The sequence below is a fragment of the Humulus lupulus genome, chromosome 5 (genome assembly GCF_963169125.1).
Source record: "Humulus lupulus chromosome 5, drHumLupu1.1, whole genome shotgun sequence".
NCBI classification, from domain to species: Eukaryota; Viridiplantae; Streptophyta; class Magnoliopsida; order Rosales; family Cannabaceae; genus Humulus; species Humulus lupulus.
Window position 1 is genome coordinate 183768910 of NC_084797.1, and position 22427 is coordinate 183791336.

Genomic DNA, 22427 nt, shown 5'->3' on the forward strand with positions numbered 1-22427 from the left:
ATTATTCGAATCCTTCTACTTGTGTAGGATTGTAACTGTAGGATTAACAATCTCCAGATTAATTCAAAATTGCAATTCCTTATTTTCTGAATGTCCCATATTTTAATGTAAAGACAGGTTGGTGATATATAAAATACAGAGTTAAATTTGGTTTGAATGAAGAAATTAGAATATGTAAAAACTCAATTTTATGTAATATGTACTGAATTTTGTATATATAAAAAAAAAAAAAAAAACAAGCATACTCAATGCTCATTGCCTTCTGCAGTTACATCGTTACAATGTATGAACTAAAAGTGTAAGATATGCTCTATATTTTCTTCATAAAAACTTAAGCTAGTTCATAATATATTATATTCCTATGTGTTGTAGACTGTCTCTGAAACAAATAACTTGCTCTGCTACATTTATTTACAAAGTTCCTCCTTATTTCGCTATTCCAAATCCTGAATATCATAATTCACTTCTTTCTTTCCTTCAAGTTTAAGTTGTCGAATTCTCTGACGTAGTCTTCTCCGGTGATCGTGTATCTTCCAAAGACCATGACCCAATATGACAGCAGAGTATATGCCATGTGTGATTATGGGTGCAAGAATGTTATCCGTCTGTCAAATTTTCATCAGAATAAAATTAAAACCACTTATCCATTTTGAAATCTTCTTGAGTATGCAGGTAAAGAAATAGTTAAATAGATAAAAGAATCCAATGAAAATATTACCTGGATCCACTCAAATCCAAGGTAGAGAGCCAAAAGTCCTTCAAGTAGTGGAGAATAAATCTTCTTCATTTGCCTCCTCTTATACCAGGCTGCAGAACCCAAAAATGAATAAAGCATGAATACTATGATTGCAATAAAATATATGAAAGATAGATATTATTTTCTTCAAGGCAACCAAATCAATGAATTTTACAAGGTGCATTTGATGTACAAAATAGAATGAAAGCAATCAAATACCTAAAGCTAACCAAAAAAAATAGGAAAACCAATGCCATTGACATGGAATAACTCAATTAAGGTGATGAAATGCAAGGGTCAGAGTAAAAACCTGTAAAGAGCTTCTTCATATCTTCACGACCAGCGCGAGATGGCAAAACTGGTGCAACTATGTAAGCAGGGTCTGTAAGAAGCATAAAATAAAATAAAAATAGATAAGTAAACGATAAACCATACAAGCAGAGATGACTATTTAGGAGCTGTATTATCTTGATGGCCCATGAATCCACCTTTTGGAGATGCAGCCATATAGTACAGGGAACCAGTTAGAGTAGCTGTCATAACAGCTGCAAACGCCTGAGCAAATGGAACAAATGGGGGAAGAACTCCAGTCTACAATTTACACAAAAGATAAATCAGTTATCATCAACTTTTCATCATTCCTGATAATGGCAAATAATGCGGAAAGAGAGAGAGCTGCATACCAGAGATGCCATTCCTCTAGTATCTGATATCAGATCTGTACCCTTCAGGAATATTTCAGCCAATGCTCCCTATATAATAAGAAATGAGAGAAAGAATGAAAAAAAAAAGGTAGATAAAAGTAACAAAATTACAAGGGTTGTTTACCAAGCCAAGAATTTTATTGGCATGAAGATGCTAATATAAACTAGGATATTGTTCACACATCATAAATATAAAAAAATTCAACCAGATTTTTTTATGTTGTGTTGTGTAATTCAATATAATGCATCTTAATTATGCTGTGTTTCTTCAAGTTACAAAAGTTTATGCCACTACCTCAGGAAAATATTCAAAAGGGAATACAACTCAATAAAAAACACCTAGCATGAAGATATGTCTCACATCATCAAAGCTGAAGCAGATTATCGGTAGAAGATTGGTTATCTTACATCTAACACATTATGTATTTCACCTAAGTTGAAATGAAATTGATCTGTGAAAGGATACCTGAACTGCAGCTCTGTAAAAAAGCTCCTCTCCCACCGAGCTCGCAGCAACAACTAGTATAAACTGCAAGTTGAAGCACTAGTTCACTATTTGGTACTTGCTCTCCCCAAGAAATTATGAAATTTTTAATAGGTCCATAAATACAAGATCATTACCTGCCATGGAGACATTCCATAGAAAAAGTTCCGGAGTTCCTCATCTTCCACATCTCTGATGGCACGAGCATGAGGAGATAGCTTCACAACTTCGTCCTAAAACCACTTCAGATTGTTTAGATGAAAATCGATTAAGCAAGCCTAATAGAATCATCAAAGCTATGACAAAAATAGACTTTCATTCTGACCATTAACATATCCTTTTGAATTTCATATGTTACTTACTTCTACGACTACCACTAGAAACAGCCCATACCATTTCTTCAGGCCAAATATGAAGAAGTAAAGCCATTCAAAGTATGACAAGCCAACTTACATCGAGTATGAACAAAAGGGCCATAATTGGAGGAGCCGCATATCCCAGGCCTTCTAAAATGGCGTCTAATGATGGGTGAAAACCTCCCAAGCAATCAATTCCAGTGATTGAGCAAATAAATTTTCCTGCTAAAGCCATGGCACCATATATACCTGATTGTGTAAATGAAGAAAAGAACAAGTCAGATAACGAAAATTGAAAACAAATAAATAAAACATTAGTATTTGAGATAGAAATATGAAACACTAAGACCTGCCAGGTTATGCTACCATTCTTTTATCAAAAGTATTATTATATCACTATCTTTGGTCATAACATGAAGAATATTTACATGACGCATAAAATTGTTAACAAAAACAAAGCTCAATTAGAATAAATTAATCGAAAGATAAACCATACTACAAACTATAAACAATAGAATTTTTGGTAAATGCATAAATATTTTACATATATACAAAGCACAAATATAAACTTCTAAAATCTAGAGCAGATTGAAACAACTAACGCAGGCCATTATTTTATATTGAAATTCAACTTCTTGAATTCAAAGAATCACAAAAGCTAGTACTAAAGAATCTCACAGAGCAAAGTGAAAGACATAAAGTTGTACTATATTATAGCTACTAAATTTCCTCAAAGATCTTCAAACCACCAATTATTGCGCCAAAATTCAATTGGGAAAATCTTAGGAGAGAAGAGACTAAGCCAAACAAAGTGAGAAACTGACCAATTCCATAGCTGAGTCTAACAACAGCACCAATCTTCTCCCAAACCGGAAACTCAGCATCTTTAAAAGAATCTAATGTAGTGACCTCCATAGCAGGACTCGTGAACCCTCGTCTGCTCTCTCCTTCACTTCCTCTAGCATCCACAGCCTCCCCACTGCTTTGCTCCGTCGAAGCTTTAACCGGCCGGAACCGAACCATATCGACATCAGAAAAACTCACTCGCCCTCTCCTTCTCCTTACCCTAGCCGGAAAATTACAGAGCCTCGAGGAGAGTCCAACTCTACCGGAAAACGACGCCGTCGAAGAAGGATTCAAGTACATCAATGGAAGCTCCATACCCAAAATAAAAAGAAACAACAACAACAACCGAAAAAGGGTGTTGCTCAAAATGGGTTTCTATCAAAATTTCGGCTTCTTCGATCTTCTACTTCTTCACGAAGCATAGTAGCTTTCCTTCTTCTAAATTTGGTGTCTTTCTCTTCTGATTTTTTTTTTCTTTTTTCGTTTTGTTTTTACCAGTGAACGTTGACCGTTCGTTTCTGTATGTGGGCTGTAGAGGTAGAGAGAATACAGACGATCATGACCGTTGGCTTTAGGCTGGTGGTTAATCGACGGTGAGGGAAGACAAAGTGGGCCCAGTTGAGGTGGAATGTCGTTTGAGGTGACAGTGTAGATTAGAGAATATCCAATTAGCAAATGGGTGATTGACACGTGGAGATAACGCTATCGAATTTGGTTTTCTTTCTAGGAAAAGAGCGTATTAAACTTTAAAAGCAAAACAAGCTTTTATGAGAATTAGGGAATAGTTTGTAAATAGAAAAAGTTGGTACCTATGGCTACATCATAACATCATGGGATGGGATTCAATTAATGAAAGTAAAAAACTTTACTTTAAATGATCGAAAGACAAATTAGAAAAGTTGACCTCAATAATGTTGTTGAATCTTTTAAGAACAACTAATTTATTATTTTATATTACTCTAAAAATAATCTTTTAAATAGGACATTTGGAGAAAAAATCTCTTAATCTACCTAAGTATTCTAAAAAATTTTGTTTTTAATTTCTCCATTCTTAAAAAGTTAAGTACTCTTACCTTTCAAAAAAAAAAAAAAAAGTGATCACTCTTGCTTTAACTTTTCCATCAATCACCATTTAACGACCTTCTAATTTTTTAAGCGACTTATGCCCTTTAGTTTATTTTGGGTTTTATGTCCTTGTAAACATATTTTATCATCAATAAAGATTAAAAATTATTTTGTGAAATATAATCCTCATCAACTAACATAACTGTCCAAGGCTCTATTTTAAGAGTTCTGTTATTTTCTTTTGTTGTATCAAATCCAACTACTTTGAGGTTGTTTGTGATAGCTTTTACTTTTACTTTTGGACACTAAAAAAAAAGAAGTAAAAATTTGAATTTTTAAAGTAAAAATTTGAGCTTTTAAATTAGTGTTTGGATTTATGTTTTAAAAAGACTTTTTTTTTTCCATTAAAGAGATTTTCAAAGTATTCAGTAAGTATAATATAAAAGCTCTTACAAAATAATATATGTCAATTTTGTCCATAAAAATAACAATAATAATATATTTTTTTTGCAATCATAAAAAATAATATAAGCAAAATTAACTATGTGCATAAACATAAATCTTTAGTTATTACATAATCATAAAAAAAAATTAATACTCATGTTTATCTAAGCATGAGTTCAGTTACGATTTTATCACGAATAACTCTCATTTCACTCTCATCTCTTACTAAGTTAATATTTGGGTCATCGTCATTTACAAAATCATCACAAGATGGAAACTCTATGTCATTAATGGTCTCTCTCCTGATAAAATTATGTAAAGCCATTGAAGCAGTACCAATAGTTACTTGTTTATCAAACTTATAATTTGGCATTCATTGCAAAATTTCCCATCATGTTTTCCATACACCAAAACAACGTTCAATAACACTGCGCAATGATGAATGAGCGTGGTTAAATATTTCTTTAGAGCCACTAGGTTGACTACATTGTTGAAATTGAGGAAGATGGTATATTTGCCATTTCTATGGAGCTAAATAACATTTCATATTTGGATACCCTACATCAACTAAGTAATACTTACCTGCAATAAAAAAAATTATCATTTTAAAAAAAATTCAAATCATATTCACAAAAATAATATAAATGATTACAACATACCATTGGGTGGTTTAGGAAAATTAAGATGTGTATTTCTTAATGCTTCAAGAAATATATGAGTATCATGTGTTGTTCCTTCCCAACCCGCGCCATACAAATGTGAATAACATATCAAATCCACATACAGTCATAATATTTTGTGTAGGACAACCCTTTCTTCCAATGTATGGTATTTATTTATCTACTGGAAGTGAAACTCGAACATATGTTCCATCTATTGCTCCGATACAATCCTATTAATAACAATTATAAAATCAAAATCTACATAGAGAGTTAAAATATATATAAATATATACATGCATATGGAGATGACGTATTCATACCTTAAAGTAAGACAAATATCTAGGATTGTTTAGTATATAATATGGGACTTCATCAAAATTTTCAAGTGGTCTAATTTCATCCAAAGCAAGCATACTCATTTTTTCCAATACATTTGAAAATTGTCTACTAACAGTTTCACCTAAATGCTGAAAATGCTCTTGAATCATTCTATTTCCTACACCGTGTCCTAAAATCATCATAAGCATACCAACTGACTCTTCTAGTCTCACACCTTTACTACATTTTAGCCCATAACTTCTCAATCTATCACACAGTTTACAAAAAATATGTTTTTCCATTCAAAACATCTCATGACATCGTCGACCATTTCCATCCATAATTTCCATCATAAATTTCCAGCCAGTGTGAGGTGAATTTTTACATGGTTCCTTAACCAAAAGATTATTATGATAATATACTGATGTTCTTGCAACAACAAGGACAAGTTCATCAATTTCCATTTCTTCTGCTATGACTTGTTGTATATATTCTTCATTCATGTCTTCTGAATTTGCGCCACTATCCATTCTGTATTTGAAAAAATGTACATAATTTTTATTTTTAAGATAAATGAGTGTGATATAATACACTTTAAAAAAGATAAACATGTAAACATATAATATATAATTGTATTGTTTTGGATTATATAAAATAAAAAAAAAAGATAATTAAAAAAAACATATTGTGTCTTTCATAAATATTAAATTCAAGAAACAAAACAAACCACGTTGTTCAAGAAATAAACAAACCACAATGTTCGACAAGAAAAAAAAAACAAATAAAATCTAACTTAGAAATCGAACTCTTGTTCTTTCAACCATTCAATTTGATATTATTAGGCTCCTTCAAAGCTACAAAAATTTCCTTATTTTCTTTCTTTGTGAACAAGGAAGTACCAACTTTGAAAAGAGGGTCCATTGGTTCACAACTTGGAAGTGTAACTAACTTATCAATAACTTCTTGAACACTACATCCCGGTGGATCGGTACGTATGTATGAACTCCTATTTTTGATCACCTCACAAATCTCATCAAGTTTTTGGACAACTTTGATGTTGTAGAATTATTCTTTTTTTCCTTCTTAAATTGCTTTCTATTTGGACCAAGTAATTTAGTCTCTTTTTTCATTGGATCACCCACTCCCTCATGATCACTTTCCTCCAAATTCTCATCAATCTCTATATCATTATGATCCTCGTTGTATAAAGGAGGTAGTGAACCAGAGGTTGGTGCCCAAGCTCTAGCTCATGTAGCAGTAACATCTCTAAACAAATCATCCAGTTTGAAAGAATGTTCTAAACCTCTCACTCAAAATTTAGCAGCATCAGGATATTTCTGTTGATGATTTATGAATTAGGAAACAAAATATATAGTAAAATTATTAATTATAAAAAAAATCATAATTATAGGAGCTTTGTACAGAAACCTACTTGTAACTTTGCATCCCACCATTCATCTGGAGCATCAACGGTTTGCCTCTGTATGTCCCATCTAAGTCCAGTTTCTCCTCTAAGTAATGAATCCCATAGTTGCCACTCTTTTTTAACATTATCCCAATGATTTTTCATTTGCTTTTGATCATAATTTTTTTTGTTGCAAGATTAAATTTTTCAATAAAAATTTTCCAACCTAATTTGCTTAAATGTGATCCATTTCTATTACCTGCTCTCACTTGTTCTATAGCTAAATCAATCCATTTCTCATGTGTTGGTGGATCCCAAATTGCTTTTGATTTTCCTTGTGTTACCTCACCCTCACTCACCATTCTATTTTTAAAAAAAAAGTTTCATATAAGAAATGCAAACTAATATAAAATAATAATACACACACATAATATTTTATTTTCTCAAAATGGGAGCAATAATTATTAATAATGTGAAATTTAACTAAAAAAAATTGAGTACAATAAATTGAAATCTAAAAATTAAAGAAGAAGTATAATAATAGGTAGACAATAAAACCAAAAGACATATGCGGATTTAAGTGACATATATAGAAATCGATTCTCATATACTTGATTAATTTATATATATATCTGTGTGTGTGAAAAATGTCTCTCCTCCATGATAAAGGAGGAAGACAAAAAGATTAATAGAAACACTACTTATCAAGAGTCATTAAGACAACACATTAATCACAAGGAATGGAAGAGAATTTGGATCACTCATGAATCATATTAAGGATCATATTGTAGAGAAGCAAGCAAAGGAGATACTTTCAATATGTGAATCAAATTTAATTATATCAGTATACTATATTATTAAAGCAATTTCATCCCTAAGCATGCATGTTTTCTCTTTTTCAAATTCAGTAATAAATAAAAGTCAATGGTCTAGGGTAGTTTTTTTTTCAATAATAGATATAAAATAATAATAATAATAATAATAATTAATAACAACATAAATGATATATTTGACCCAAAAAAAAAAGAGGTTTTTGTTATAGTTACGCATATGTCACAAAGAATAATTATGCAATAGTAATTTAAAAGCACTAAAATCTAATATAAAAAAATCTTGGAATCCTCTTGTTCATGTATTTAGTGATGATCAATTGATGGAACTTGACAAGTGCCATTAAAACGAATATTTTTTACATAATTATAAGTTTACAATTTACATATATCCATTTAGGCTAGATTGCATGCACACTCATATATATTTTTGTAAATAAAAAATTGAATACGACAAATAATAATTACCATTTTTACGATTTTTTTATAAAAATAATTACGTCTTTTACTTTTTATGTATTTTAGGGATTTTATTTTCTTAAGTAAATGCAATAATACGTTCGGATTAAATATATTTTATTAGTGAAGATTTTCATTCCATAATATAAATATGTTTTTATTTTTTTTTAATGTGATTGGTATATCTTATCAAACTCATTCAAATCTAGACTTTAAAAAATCTAGATAAAAATTGCCCAAATATTTAAATATTTATATTCTAATTTACTCTGTAATATCTTAAAATAATTAGTTGTGTTATGTGGACTTACACACATTTAGTAAGGGTAATCAACTTAATCCGAAATGACTCATTCCATCCCATGAAGATCCAATCTAATTTAAATCTTAGGATAATGTACAATGTCTTTGAAAAGAACAATAATTGTAACGCCCTAGATAGCCAAGACCGTTACACTGTGTGTTTACAAATGTGCAAAACTTGCCAATCAAGTCACGTAGTTAGAAACGTGTTACTGAAACTATAGTTGAACTAGAGTTAAAAGATTTTGGGCACAAAAGTTTCATTTCTTATAATCAAGTATTTTTACATGGGATCCCAAAAGTAATAATGTTAAAAGACAGTTTACAAAATTTCAGGATAAAAGTACAACTACTGGCCACTCTAAGAGCAAAACAGACAATTAGGCTCTTCTCGTCCTGTACCACTCCTCGGGCATGGTGGCCGATTAGCCGACCATGTACATTCAGCCCCAAAGTTCTCCAACTCAAGGCTGGTCCACTTTGCTCTTGCCTTTACCTGCACCACGTAGCACCTGTAATGCCCTTCTACCTTAGAGTCGTTACCAAGTGAGTCTTAAGACAAAACAGTGTGCAAAGACTCGCTACCCGAGGTTTTTAAAACGAAAGTGTGACTAATTAAAGGATAAGGCTGTAATCCTTGAAAATGCGTTGTTCATTAAAAACTTCTAGCATTAAACATTTGGGATCCCAAAATAAGGTTTGAAAACTATTTACATCTTGAAATAAGTTTACAGTTGATCAGTTATAAAAATCATAGATTATTACAGCCAGTCTCGAATAAACCCTCAACCAAAGCAGTCGGGCAGGCCAAACATGTACGCGTCGCTTCACGCTCTCCGTACTCATGGCTGGTTGACTCAAACTATGCCCTTACCTGCAACACAGAGCACCCGTGAGCCGAAGCCCAGCAAGAAAACTCATGCAACACATAACATATGCAAATTATACAGTTAATCATACCAGATAGTCCACAGATAAACAAGTCAACCATTAGACTAAGCAAACATGGCCGTGCCGCCCCCGAAACCTTACCAAAGCCTGGGGTCTCGGTCCTCACCGTAAGGATATCACATTTATCCACTGGGTCCTGCCCTGACTATAAGCATCCCAGGTGCTAAGTGTTACTTCCGGCCCCACTGCCATTCTCGGCCTTTCGCCGTTCTCGGCCTTGCCGCTCTCGGCCTTAGCCGTTCATTGCACTATAATCACACATATAATACATTTCGAAATAATCATTCAACATATAATAATTCATTTAAGGTTATACATTAGCACACAATACAATCTAGGGCCATGCCCTGTAATAACACTATGGGCCCATGCCCTATTCTCAGGTGCTACAGTTTTCTTACCTGTATCCCGAGCTTCACAATGCACCAAAGTCACAAGCACGGTCTTCTAGCACGAGCCTCTCCAATAGCCTAGTCACAACACACATAAAACATCCTTTAATACTAATCAATTCAAAACCACTTCCCGGGACCAATCCCACACTCTCGGGACTCCCAAATTCCTAAAACAAATCATTGGAAACATCCCCCGAACCCCCGGAGCAAAAGCTCAAAAATGCAAAATTTCAAGTCCTGAAAATGGCCTAGCGCCGCGGCGCTACCCAAGAGGGCCGCGGTGCCCTGCCCAATAGGGCCGCGGCGCCCAGCAAGTCAGAAGCCTCCCTCTGCCCAGAAATAGCCTCGCGCCGCGGCGCCCAAGAACAGGGCCGCAGCGCTCCTACGCGAAACCCAGATTTCTGGGTTTCTCCCTGCATTTTCCCCGAGCTAACACCACTCCAAATCATCCCAAGCAGGTACCCAAGCCCCAAAACCAAATCAAAACCCCACATAGACCATCTAACAACTCAGAAACATCATCAAAGAAACCCAAACACACAATCAAATCCCCAAAAATCCACATCTTTGATTTCAACTTCAGAAAATAAAAACCCAAAACTCAAACTTAAACCATGCTTAAATTCCTCAAACCATAACAGAAACAAGCCTTAAATTACATAGAACCCTTACCTTGAATGAAGAATCCAACCCTAAGCTTCCTTCATCTCCTAAGTCTCCAATTTCAACTCCTCCACTCATCTTCTTCTTCTTCTTGCCCTAGCTTTTCCTCTAGCTTTTCTTCTCTCTATTCTTTAACAAAACCAAAATATGACCAAGCCCCAAACCGTGTACCCCTTATTACCCAGCTGCAACATATCTAATTCCCAGCCAAATGACCATTTTACCCCTTCATCAAAACCCTTTGCTAACTAAACCTCAAGGGCACTCTAGTCCTTTCTCCTATATTGCAATTCTACCATTTCTTTCACCTAAACTTGTTACTCTCAGAAGTAACTAATGGTTACCCAGGTTACTAAATCACCAATAACCATTAACCGCTAATTCTCTACTTAACCACAAAATTCCCAAAGTACCCCTAGGCTCCTCTCGAGCCGGGTATAAAATCCCGTTGTGACTTTTAAGTTAACTTGCTCTCTAGGACCGTCTCGGCACGTGCATTACAATAAAAACGCCACACTCACGTGGTACAAATCACATAATACAATTATCACATATATGCCCTCAGCAGGCTAAAATTACCAATTTACCCCTATCACACAAACGGGGTCCCCGTGCATATTTATTTTACCTAAACATGCATACTAACCACATAGTCATGCATCTCAAATAATCAAATAGTCATATAACACGCTTTAAATCATAACCATGCATTTAACTCGTAAAATCACACATAAATCCCAACATGCCCCCCCTGGCACACTAATCAAGGCCCTTAAGCCTTAATAATGATTTTGGGTCGTTACAGCACCCGTGAGCCAAGGCCCAGCAAGAAAACACAATAACAGAGCATAATCATCAATCAACAACTAGATAATTAATACAGTGCAATCATACACTCAACAGTCCAAGACATTCATATAATCAGGCTTTCAACATATCAAACTTATCGATTATCATTATCAACCAATTCACATATAACAATTACGGTCGATGCCCTTAGGTCGCACCCCTATTTATCCCACTGACTCCGGCCCGCTTAAACCGAGCTCAGTGAATATCAAGCTGTCCTCAGCTACCAGTGGCTGAGCTGCGCCCTGTGCGCAAACATTGATTTCGGCACTCTTAGGTCGTTTATCACATGTCCCATGACATAATACCATCTATGACATCATACAAATATAGGGAGCTCTTAATCCCAAAACAATCACATAATCGGGTGTAGTTTTCTTACCTTTGGATTCCGGTAGCTTTGATCAATGATGACAACCCTCAAGCATGATCCCTTCAAAGCCCTAGCGTACACCTAGTCACAATCACAAGTTAGAACCATACCAAACTTCAATTCCAAAATCTAACCTCGGGACCAATCCTGAGCCCTCGGGAAGTCCTAATTCCACCAAACGGGGTGGTGGAATCAAACCCCGAGCCCCTAGGCAAAAACCTTAAGAAATAATCCAAAAACCTCGTTCTGGAAATAGGGTAGCGATACAGTGCCATAAAGAGGGCGTTATAGCACTACAAACAGAGCCAAAAAAATGCCCCAAGCACCCAAGCCTACCGCTGTTGAGCCCTAAGGCTAGTGCTACAGCGCTAATCACAGCCAGACAACACCCTGATTTCTCCTCTTCGAACTTCCTCGAGCCAAAACCCTCCAAAATCCTTCCAAACCTCAACCGAACTCCAAAACAAGCCTACCAACATCTATATCTCACCCCATATGACCCAACCATACAAAACTCAACCACATGCATCATCAAACCAAGAAAAAGCCATGACTGGTCTTGAAACTCAAAAACTCAACATAAAACAATAGAAACTTCAGTATTCAAGTGACCAAGTTCAGAATTTCTTACCTTCAATAGAGAAATTCGACCTTAGGCTATCCTCCACACTTCCTTAGATTTCCCTCCTCAAAACCTAGAATTCCCATCAAAACCTAGTTCAGAAATCCCGTTCAACACCAAAACAAAAACTGAAGAAAACCTTGACAACTTACCTTAATGGGATGAGTAACCTTTGCTATTCCTCAAGCTTAATCAAGGTCCCTAACTCCAAGCTTTATCCCAAGATCTCCCTGAGTTATAGCTCTAGAAGATCCTCAAGAAATGAAAAGGAATGGCCAACCGAGTGAAAGAAAGGTGTTAGCTCTAGGTGTTTTGTTTTTCTTTCTTTCCTCCTTCTTTTCCTTTTGTCTCTTTCCTTTCTTTCTTTCAGCTTCCACTATACTCTAAACATTCCACTAAGCCTTTAAGGTAGAAATAACTCTTATCCCTTATAAACCAAATGACCATATTACCCTCCCAATAATAATTAAACCATAGAGTCATTCTAAGGGCATTTCGGTAATTACTCCCAATTCTCGCTAATTCCTCGAGTGTCTCTAATATTTACCGCTTACTTCCCAACACCTAACTAATCACCAATTATATTCCTTAATATCAAATAGACTATAATATATTTCCTAAATTCCTAGAAATACCCCCAGGCTCACCCCGAGCCGGGTATAAATCCCCGCCGTGACTTTTTTGCTAAACCGCTCACTAGGATCGCCTCGAATCACAAGCTACAAATATATCCACATAGTAATGTGGTCACAAAAATTTATCACGGATATTTACATTTATGCCCTCAACGGGCCAAAATTAGGAATATGCCCTTATAACCTAATCAGGGCCTACATGCATACTAATACACATAGTCATGCATCACAAATATCTAAATAATCATATAAACATGCTTTTAATCATTTAAATCACATATTATCCAGTTATGCCCTCTCGGCACACTAATCAAGGCCCTTAAGCCCTATTAGTATTTTTGGGTCGTTACAATAATAATGAATGTGAAAAAAATTAGTCCCATGCATATGAAAGTGTAAAAAAGGCAGTAGTGAAAAAGCACATCATACTTCTATAACAAGAAATAAATATCTAATCATAATACAACAAGATCTAAACAAAAATGAACAACCAAAATTTCAAATAGAATATTATAATACAAAAAAAATTTAAATATGGTTAGGAAATTAATTTCTATTTATAAAATAAAAAAATTAAACAAATAATAAAAGATACGATTTGTTTAAAATTTAAACTTAAAAATGATTTGTTGCTAAAAAAAACTTAAAAATGATTTGTAGAAAAAACAAGCGTAGTTTAATAAGAACTTTGAACACTATTAGCAGAAAAAATAAATAAAAAAATTACTAACCTTGAATTTTTGTCGAGAAAAAAATGAGTGAGATTGTTTTGAAAATGGCTATTACAAAAATGAAAAGTAGAGAAAATTATATTATATTCTTCATGAAGAAACTAGACAAAATAGATCAAAGAAATTACTAACCTTTAATTTTTTCTTGATGAAGAAATGACTACTGGTTTTTTTTTTTATATAAAAATGGCTGCTAGGTTTTCATTGTGAGATGAATGAAAGATGTGTGTAATATATCGTAATATATAATTAAGGATAAGGATGTAATTTAAATTTTTTCTTTCATAAAAAAATGGGTAAAATAGGAATTATGAAAGCTTCATCAAAAAAATAAAATAACTTCTCGATTTTTTAGAAGTCCTTCCTAGAAAAGCTGGTGAGTCATTACTTCTCTAGAAAGCTCTTCTAAATTAACGAAGCTCTTATAATGTTTCATCTAAACACACTTGAAAGTTACTTTGAGATCCCAAAAGCTCTTTTAAAGCCATGCCAAACAGGGCCTTTGTCTTGTTGGTTATGTATAAAAGGCCAGTGCCTTATTTTATTTTGTCAGTAAGAAAACTGATATTAGAGAGAAAGTAGAACAGAGAGAAAAGGGCATTGGGAAACACTAAGAGAGAGTTGTATTGGGTTGAGATTGAGAGTTTCTTTTGAGAGTAGTGTGTGGCTAGTGTGCCTAGTTGAACTCCTACTTTGGAAGAACTGGATTAGACCAGCAATATGGTTGAACCAGTATCATCTTGGTGCTTTTGTTCTTTTCTTTTACTCTTTTTAGTTTGATTATTTTGTGTAAATCTTGTCAAGTATAATTGTTGTTATCTGATTCTTGTGTTTAGATTTGTTTGTGTTGAGTCTTGTTGTTGTAGAGTAATTACAACAAGTGGTACCAGAGGCCAGGTTCTAGCAAGGAGAAGACTCACTGTGAAGCACTGCAAGAATCAAGAAAGATACAACAATGGCTTCAGCATCAACAAGATTTGATCTAGACAAATTTGATGGAACTAGGGACTTCAGCTTGTGGAAAGAAAAGATGATGGTCATCCTTATTTTCCAAAGGATTTACTCGACTTTGGAAGTAGAGAAACAATCAGAGAAGTCAGAGAAACAAGAGAAAAAGAAAGATGCAGAGTTGATTATGAAGCAAGTTAGGACTGCTATTGTGATGAACCTATCAAATAATGTACTAAGACAAGTCATTGGGGAAAAGACAGCAGCTGGTCTATGGAAGAAGTTGGAGGATCTAAACATGAAAATATCTACATCAACAGAAATCTTCTTGAAGGGGAAAATGTATGGTTTCAAGATGAATGCAACTTTTTCCCTTGAGCAAAATTTCGATGAAGTGAACAAAATAGTTCTAGCCCTTTCAAATATGGGAGAAGATATTAAAAAGGCAGATCAAGCTGTGATACTCATGAACAACTTACCCGATCAATTCAAAGAAATGATGATTGTAATCATGTATAGTCGTGATACACTTACCTTGGAGGTTGTGATGAGTTCTTTAAGATCAAGAGATGCATAATTGACTTGGGAAAAGGCAGCTAAACAACAGAACACAAGAAGAGGTTTTAATGTTTTGAGGCGGGATTGATAAGAGGAGTGTGTCAAGAGGACATTCAAGATTTCACTCTGGATCAAAATCAAGGCCAAAGGAGACAAGAAAATGTCATCATTGTGGTAAAGTTGGTCATTTAATCAGTCATTGTTGGGAATTAAAGAAGAAGATGAAGATAAGAACCAAGATTCATCATCCTTGGTTGACACTCTTTACAACTCAGATAGTGGATGATTCAAAGAGATACCTCAGATTGGATATTGGACAGTGGATGCACATATCACATGTGTCCAACAAGAAGTTGCTTGATTGATTATCAAGAAATAGATGGTGGAAAGGTTCTTATAGGAAATGATCATCAATGTAAGGTGGTAGGAATTGGAAATATAGCTATAAAGGGTCCTGATCGTACAATCTAGATTCTAAACAAGGTCAGGCATATACAAGATTTAAGGAGAAATTTGATCTCTATAGGTGCCTTGGATGATGAAGGGTTATGATTATAAGAGAAGCAAGGATACCATGAAAGTTACAAAGGGTTCTCTAGTAATACTGAAAGGAACTAAGAAAAATGGTTTATACTATTTGGAAGGAGAAACAATACCTCCTGTACAAGCAGTGATATAGAAACACAACAACTCTGGCATGCAAGATTAGGTTACATTAGTGAGCAAGGAATTGTGGAATTTTCAAAACAAGGTATACTTAAGAATTACAAACATGTTAACTTACCATTCTATGAGATTTGTGTGCACGGAAACAATTGGATTACATACATGTTGCCTTGTGAGGTGTAAGCAGAAGAAAAACTCAAGAATGTAATCAATATTTTTTATCCATTGTTGATGATTTCAGTGGGAAAGTATGTGTGTTTTTACTTAAGAACAAAGTGATTATTTGGAAAAGTTTAAAATCTGGAAAACACTTGTAGAAACACAAACTGAAAGGAAAATTAAAATTTTGAGAACTGGCAATGGACTTGAGTTTGTGAATGAGTAATTTAATGATTTATGCACAAGGTTTGGAATACGAAGGCACAAAACAATTGTTCACACCCCACAACAAAATGGGGTTGCTAAGAGGATGAACAAAACATAATGAATAAAGTTAGATGCCTTTACTTGAATCTGGTTTAAAGAAATTTTATTGGGGGAGGCTTTATATACTGCTTGTTACATGAAAAATAGGAGTCCCAATAGAGATAATAATTTGAAAACCCCAGAAGAAATGTGGTCTAATAAACTGCCTTCAATGTCTCATCTCAAAGTATTTGGATGTGTAGCTTATGCACACCATGTATATGATATACTTGCTAATAGATCAATTAAATGTGTCTTTCTTGGTTACCCTACTTGTGTGAAAGATTATAGATTATTTTTCCCCGAAAATAATAAAATAATTACAAGTAGAAATGTTATTTTTAATGAAAATGAATATCCTTTTAAAAATAAATTATTATGATTGGTTAAATACGTAGTGAAATTGGACAGGCACAAAGAGGTGCAAAAACCATAATGGTTTTACTAAAGTCAACAATGAGACTTGACTTTTGGTATAGGCATCTTTAAATCACCATTTTGGGTCCAAAGTGTTTATTTGGAGTGTATAAGAGTACCCAAAAATTTTAGAGGCATTTGGAGATGTTTTGAGACAAGTTTTGGTGTGCCAAGTCAGAGAGACCTGCGTTGCGTTGCCTCTGGGAGGCGATGCATCGCTAGTCCTTTGATGCATCGCCTGCATGGCATCGCCTAGGTAGTCTATACAGTTACATGTTTTTGGCTCCAAAATTCAAATTAAAATGCTCTAATCTCATTAGTTGAGTCTAATGATGGTTCCTATACTATTTAAAAGAGTCATTTGAGTTAATTATTACTCACCTCTCTCTCTCTCTCTCTAAAACCTCCCTCTCTCTAAATCTCAAGATTACAAGTTTTCTCCAAGATCTTCATAAAAAAAGCTTGACTTGTATGAAGATTCAAGGCTTGTGAATCCCAATCTCATTCCAAAGTAGTAGTTTCAAGCAATCTCAAGGAAGAGGCTAGGAATAGAGATTTTTGGACAACAAATCTTCATTTGTGTCAAGCCTTGTTACATTTTGTGATTCACATAAAATCATAAACTTATGATTTTATGTGACTTGGTTTTCTCTCCACAAAGGTCTATTCTATCTCTTGATCTAATTTATGTTATTCTTACATTAAATCCGTGGTTATATTGTGATTAAGTGTTTCTAAATTCATGTTATAATTATTTAATTACTTAATATTTGATTATCAAGATTTGCATTCATACTTTGAATATGGTTCTTGAATAGTCTCTAAGAATTGTAATATTGAATTAATTATCATTATTCATTGTTGATTTAGAAAGTGTAAGCCATAAATCCCCAACAATAAAAAATCTCTATCTCTAATTTCTTTCTTTTGTGTTTTGGATAATCAACAATGAGAGAAATTTGTTCATCTTATACATTTTCAAATCCTTCTTCAAGATTTGGTTTGTGTTGACCACATAACCATGAGAGATTAAAGAAAATTCTATTTGGATATGCGGTACATGAATGTGATTAAGGATTCAAAGTCTTCATCAACAAAGGATGAGACTACTCTATGGGATTACAAATTTAAGGCGATCAGTATCATCAAATTCCTCATTTCTAAATGTGTAGATTTCAAGCATTTGAATGAATGTGTTGCTGCCATATTTTTTTTAGTTTTAGTTTATTGTTTATGTTAAGAGTACAATTGAAACGAACGCCCTAGACTAATACTTACAAAACATTCGCATAACATAGTTTATAAAAGAATAACATTCATTATCAAAGTGGGGACTTGTTTAAAACCATGCAAGTTGGCACCATAAGTTTTAAAAATAAAACATAGATTTTTATGCAAAGTTCAAAGAAACCAAAAATTAAATAACTGAGTCCCACTGATAATTTAGGAAAGTCTCTTAAAAAAAAAAAACATAATTTAAATGGCGTTCTACGTTGATCGTTTTTCCGTCCATAGGATTACCCCACGCCATACACCCCATGATGAAAGAACTCCTCACGTCACCACGCGTGCCATACAGAAATCCTATTTGCTACTTGGAAGGAAAGTAAAGGGGGTGAGCTAAAAGCCCAGTAAGGAAGTACAAACAAATAAGCAAGTAAGAATACAACAAAAACAAACACTAACGTTCATCTAAAACATCATGGTATATCATAACATAATCGTAACATATCATCATATCATAACATAATCGTAACATATCATCATATCATAACATAATCGTGACATATCATCATATCACAAACATACAGCATACATGATGAGCATGGATCGCTAGTTGTCCATGTCACCCTATGAGGTAAACAGGAGATCACTGGTCCTTGAATAACCTCGGCGCGTCCGCCCTAGGAGTTACGTCTCAATGTCCTTAGTAACTCGTTCGATGTATCTGACATCGTAATCTGTTTGATGTATCTAACATCGTAATCTGTTTGATGTATCTGACATCATAACTGGTTTGATGTATCTAACATCCATACACATATCACATTCAACATATCATCACGTTATGGCATTCGTAATTCATAACAATTCGTTCATACAACAATCTTACCATTCATAGCATAAAATCATAGAATCTATCTAACTTCCTTACCTCAGGTCCAAGCTAAGAAATTTCACAATCTTTCAACGAGCCTATATCATAATCAAAACAACATTTCTTAGGTTCATAAAATTACTATTTTTCCCTTCCACACAACTCATGTGTGCATGGGCCATGCACACGTAATAACAGTTACACAAAACATGCAATTATCGCCATAAAAGAATAATGCTCGTTTTACCCATTTTACTAGCATGATCGTTTTATAAAAACCACATAGTTGAATAATAAACATAATTTTGGACGTAAAAGTGGAGTTGCATGTAACATGCATACGTGGGAACATTGCGTAATAGAGATGTTTTCAATAATTCTACATTTCTTACTTTTATTATTTTAAAATCAATAGACATATAACATGCTTTATTTTTCTTAAAATTTCTAAGTTGATTAAATTTCTCAAAACATTATTTTATTTTAGCTCAAAAATAAAATATGTGACAAATTTCATTCATTAATCTCAACTTACAAAGAATTAACCAAAAAGCTTGGATTTAATTAAAATGCCTATTTTTAATATGTTTTTTTAGAAAAATAAATTTTATCATTGTGTTACATAAATGAGGTGAGAAAAATATATTTTTAAGTGTGGAAAATACATTTTGATTTAAATTATTTAAGACTTAGTTTTATGTAACAAAAATCCATATGTGACAATTAAATAACAAATTTTTAACCTTTTTAAAACAAATTTACAGCTACCATTTATTTTCTTCAAAAATCACAAATAAATAGAATCTAAATATTTTTCTCAATCAAAATAAAGGAAAAATCATAACTTATCAAACTATGCATTCATACCATTAAAAATTACCATTTTTCAATATTACCATAACTTAGGAAAAATAATTTATTCCAAAAACTCAACAAATTCATTTTAGTGAAACTCATTTCATATTTTCTTACAAAAATTCCAGCAACTATTTTTATCATTAAAAATCACCATATTCAATTTAAAAGCTCATATTTTCTCAAAAATCAATAAAAATTCTGTAGGTAATTATTTGAGTAAAATATCATTTTAATGGGACTTAAAATCCCCTTTTAATTCCATAAAATTAACATAACATCAAGGACATTATTTATGTATGCAAATCATCTTTTATCAAACTTTCACCCAATTATTTACAAAAATCAGCAAGCTTAATTTCTCATGAAACTCATCTTTCACTACAAGAAAAAACAATATTCATAACACTTAAAAACTGCTAACCGGGACTATTGATAGCACTTCTGAAAATGCTAACATAGCCCCTGTTATTAAAAGTCCAGTCTTTTCTATAACAGTTTTTGAATGTTATGTTCGGTGTTATCTTAAACTATTCAATAACACATTTTTAGGTGCTATAATATTCAAATAATAAATTTTAGATAGAGTTTTTGGTTATAAACTTGAAGTTTAATCTTGTACTTTTTTCATAACACTTTTCAACTGTTACATTTGATTATTTTGATAACATTTTTAGTTTGTTATATTATATAAACCATAACAATTTTTTACGCTTATAATATGTTTTTAAATCATAACATATAGTAATAAAATTTTAAATTTTATTTTGATAAGTATACTTATATGATTTTTTTTTAATTAAAAGATTTTCATTATTGTATTTTGATAAAAAAAATTCAAAATTAATCATAAAATGTAATTCTCAATAGATTGATAAACCATAAGTATTACATTAAACAATAACTAATTCAAACCATGAATGTGTCTACTTCATGAGATCTTAGTTCTAACTTAAGTTTGAAAGCATAACTTAATAAAGTTTTATAATCTTGAACAATTTTTACTTCAAAAATGAAAAATAGAAACATTACAAGATACACAAAAGTAAACCATGCGTGAAACTTGCTCATCCTTCAATTCATCATCTTTTGTGCACTTGTCTTTGTTGTGAGTCCATTTGTTTAGCTACAACAAAATTTAAATAAGTAATGCTTCAACTTAAAGTTATAGTAAACTAAAAGAGTACATAAAAAAAGTTAATTACCTAATTATAACTTTATCAGCTGGCCATGCAATTATACTACCTACAACATCTTCTATAGTAGACATAATTGTTGAAGGCCTCCACAGAAATGCATCATTCTTTCTCACAAAATCTATCCCCACTTTCATAGCACTAGGCCCAAGAGGAACATGGTGAACCTCATCCTTTGGGTCACTTGAGATAAAATAACCTTCTGCAATAATTTCTCCAGATCCAATCCAATCTAATATTTTGCATTTTGAGCCAAATGTGTGGTTCTTGACACTCTAACAATATATCAATATAACAAATTCAGCAGCAGTAAATGATTTTATATTGAATATTATATGTTTTAGATTTTATCATTTTCATATAATTAGTATCATAATTACTTGAGTGGAATGAACATGAGAATTTGATTGAACATTGACATTTGATTGCTCCTCACTCTGAGTAGATGTATTCTATTTACAAGTAAGATAGAAAGACATGAATTCAACATCAAAATTAAAAAAAATACAAAAGTAAAGACTAACCAAAAAATTAAACATGAATCTTAGTTATTATTGCAATTCAGCCACATGAAAATATAGTTTCAGCATCAAAATACTTGATTTTTCATTAAAGAAACAATGAGTTGCTCCATGTGTTGCATTTTGTCTTTCAAATATAGTACCATAAGTGGGCCAGTAAACAATTAAAAATGATAAATAGTGTTACAACATATATCACTTTTTGAATTATATGATTTTTTTTTCTAACAAGTACTAATACGTATACAATAGTACAATAACACCTACTTTGTTACTCTGTTTTTAACCTTTAAAACAATTTTTTCTTTTGTCAACCAATAAATCGTTAAACAAATTTAGAACGAGTAGAATTTGCCTATTTTGATGCTAATTATTACGAGTCAAATTACACTTATTACTCTTTAGCAATATTTTGTTAAGAAAAGTATTTTATGTGTTTTATGATCAACTATTAAAGCAAATGTGGCAATATAAATAGTGTTGAAAAAAATATAAAAAATAGTGAGAAAAAAAATAATGAAATCTTCTACGGAAGAGGTTTTCTCCAAACTCATTTATTTAGTCATTAAAAATTGGGAGGAAAATTAAAAAAAGAAAAACTGACAAAGAAAAGTCAAGAAACACTCTGTTTTCCTCTTCTCTTTTCTTCTCTTCTACATCAAAGAGAAGACAGAATTCAATTTTCAGTAGGCCGAGGGATTCATTCGATAGTTGAGGTTGTTTGTAATATTTTTTTTTTGTTTGTTATGATGCTTTTAACATATTTTTCATCAACTACTAAACTATTTTGTTCCTTCACTCATTAAGTTGATCCTCTAATCTTTTATAGGTGTATACAAAAGGGATACTACTGTTTACAGAGGTTTCAAACT

General features: G+C 32.8%; 2 protein-coding genes across 3 annotated transcripts; one reads left to right on the forward strand and one right to left on the reverse strand.

The window, feature by feature from the left end:
* Positions 1 to 173: 173 nt before the first annotated feature.
* LOC133777910 (uncharacterized) lies at positions 174 to 3620 on the reverse strand. Of its 2 annotated transcripts, none has more exons than XM_062217667.1 (9): positions 3105 to 3620; positions 2378 to 2529; positions 2062 to 2157; positions 1907 to 1984; positions 1420 to 1488; positions 1225 to 1327; positions 1047 to 1118; positions 719 to 807; positions 174 to 605 (listed from the first exon to the last, which is right to left on the reverse strand). In XM_062217667.1, exons 1-9 carry the CDS (start codon positions 3439 to 3441, stop codon positions 435 to 437), a joined length of 1167 nt encoding a protein of 388 aa, XP_062073651.1. In that variant the 5' UTR covers positions 3442 to 3620; the 3' UTR covers positions 174 to 434. The 2 variants fall into 2 exon arrangements, with proteins under 2 accessions (XP_062073651.1, XP_062073652.1); XM_062217668.1 differs by having other exon boundaries at positions 1907 to 1969; positions 3105 to 3619.
* An 11166-nt stretch (positions 3621 to 14786) lies between these two features.
* On the forward strand, positions 14787 to 15356 carry LOC133779752 (uncharacterized). Its single transcript, XM_062219669.1, has one exon. It carries the CDS (start codon positions 14787 to 14789, stop codon positions 15354 to 15356), a length of 570 nt encoding a protein of 189 aa, XP_062075653.1.
* The last annotated feature ends 7071 nt before the right edge of the window (positions 15357 to 22427 follow it).

Bases quoted from the DNA above. Each gene is read 5' to 3' on its own strand.
- LOC133777910 (XM_062217667.1), bottom strand. From the start codon at position 3,441: ATGGAGCTTCCATTGATGTACTTGAATCCTTCTTCGACGGCGTCGTTT. The intron at 2,158-2,377 runs GTAAGTTGGCTT...AAGTGGTTTTAG, and splicing joins CCCTTTTGTTCATACTCGAT to GACGAAGTTGTGAAGCTATC. The intron at 1,985-2,061 runs GTAATGATCTTG...ATAGTGAACTAG, and splicing joins ATGGAATGTCTCCATGGCAG to TGCTTCAACTTGCAGTTTAT.
- LOC133779752 (XM_062219669.1), top strand. From the start codon at position 14,787: ATGGCTTCAGCATCAACAAGATTTGATCTAGACAAATTTGATGGAACT.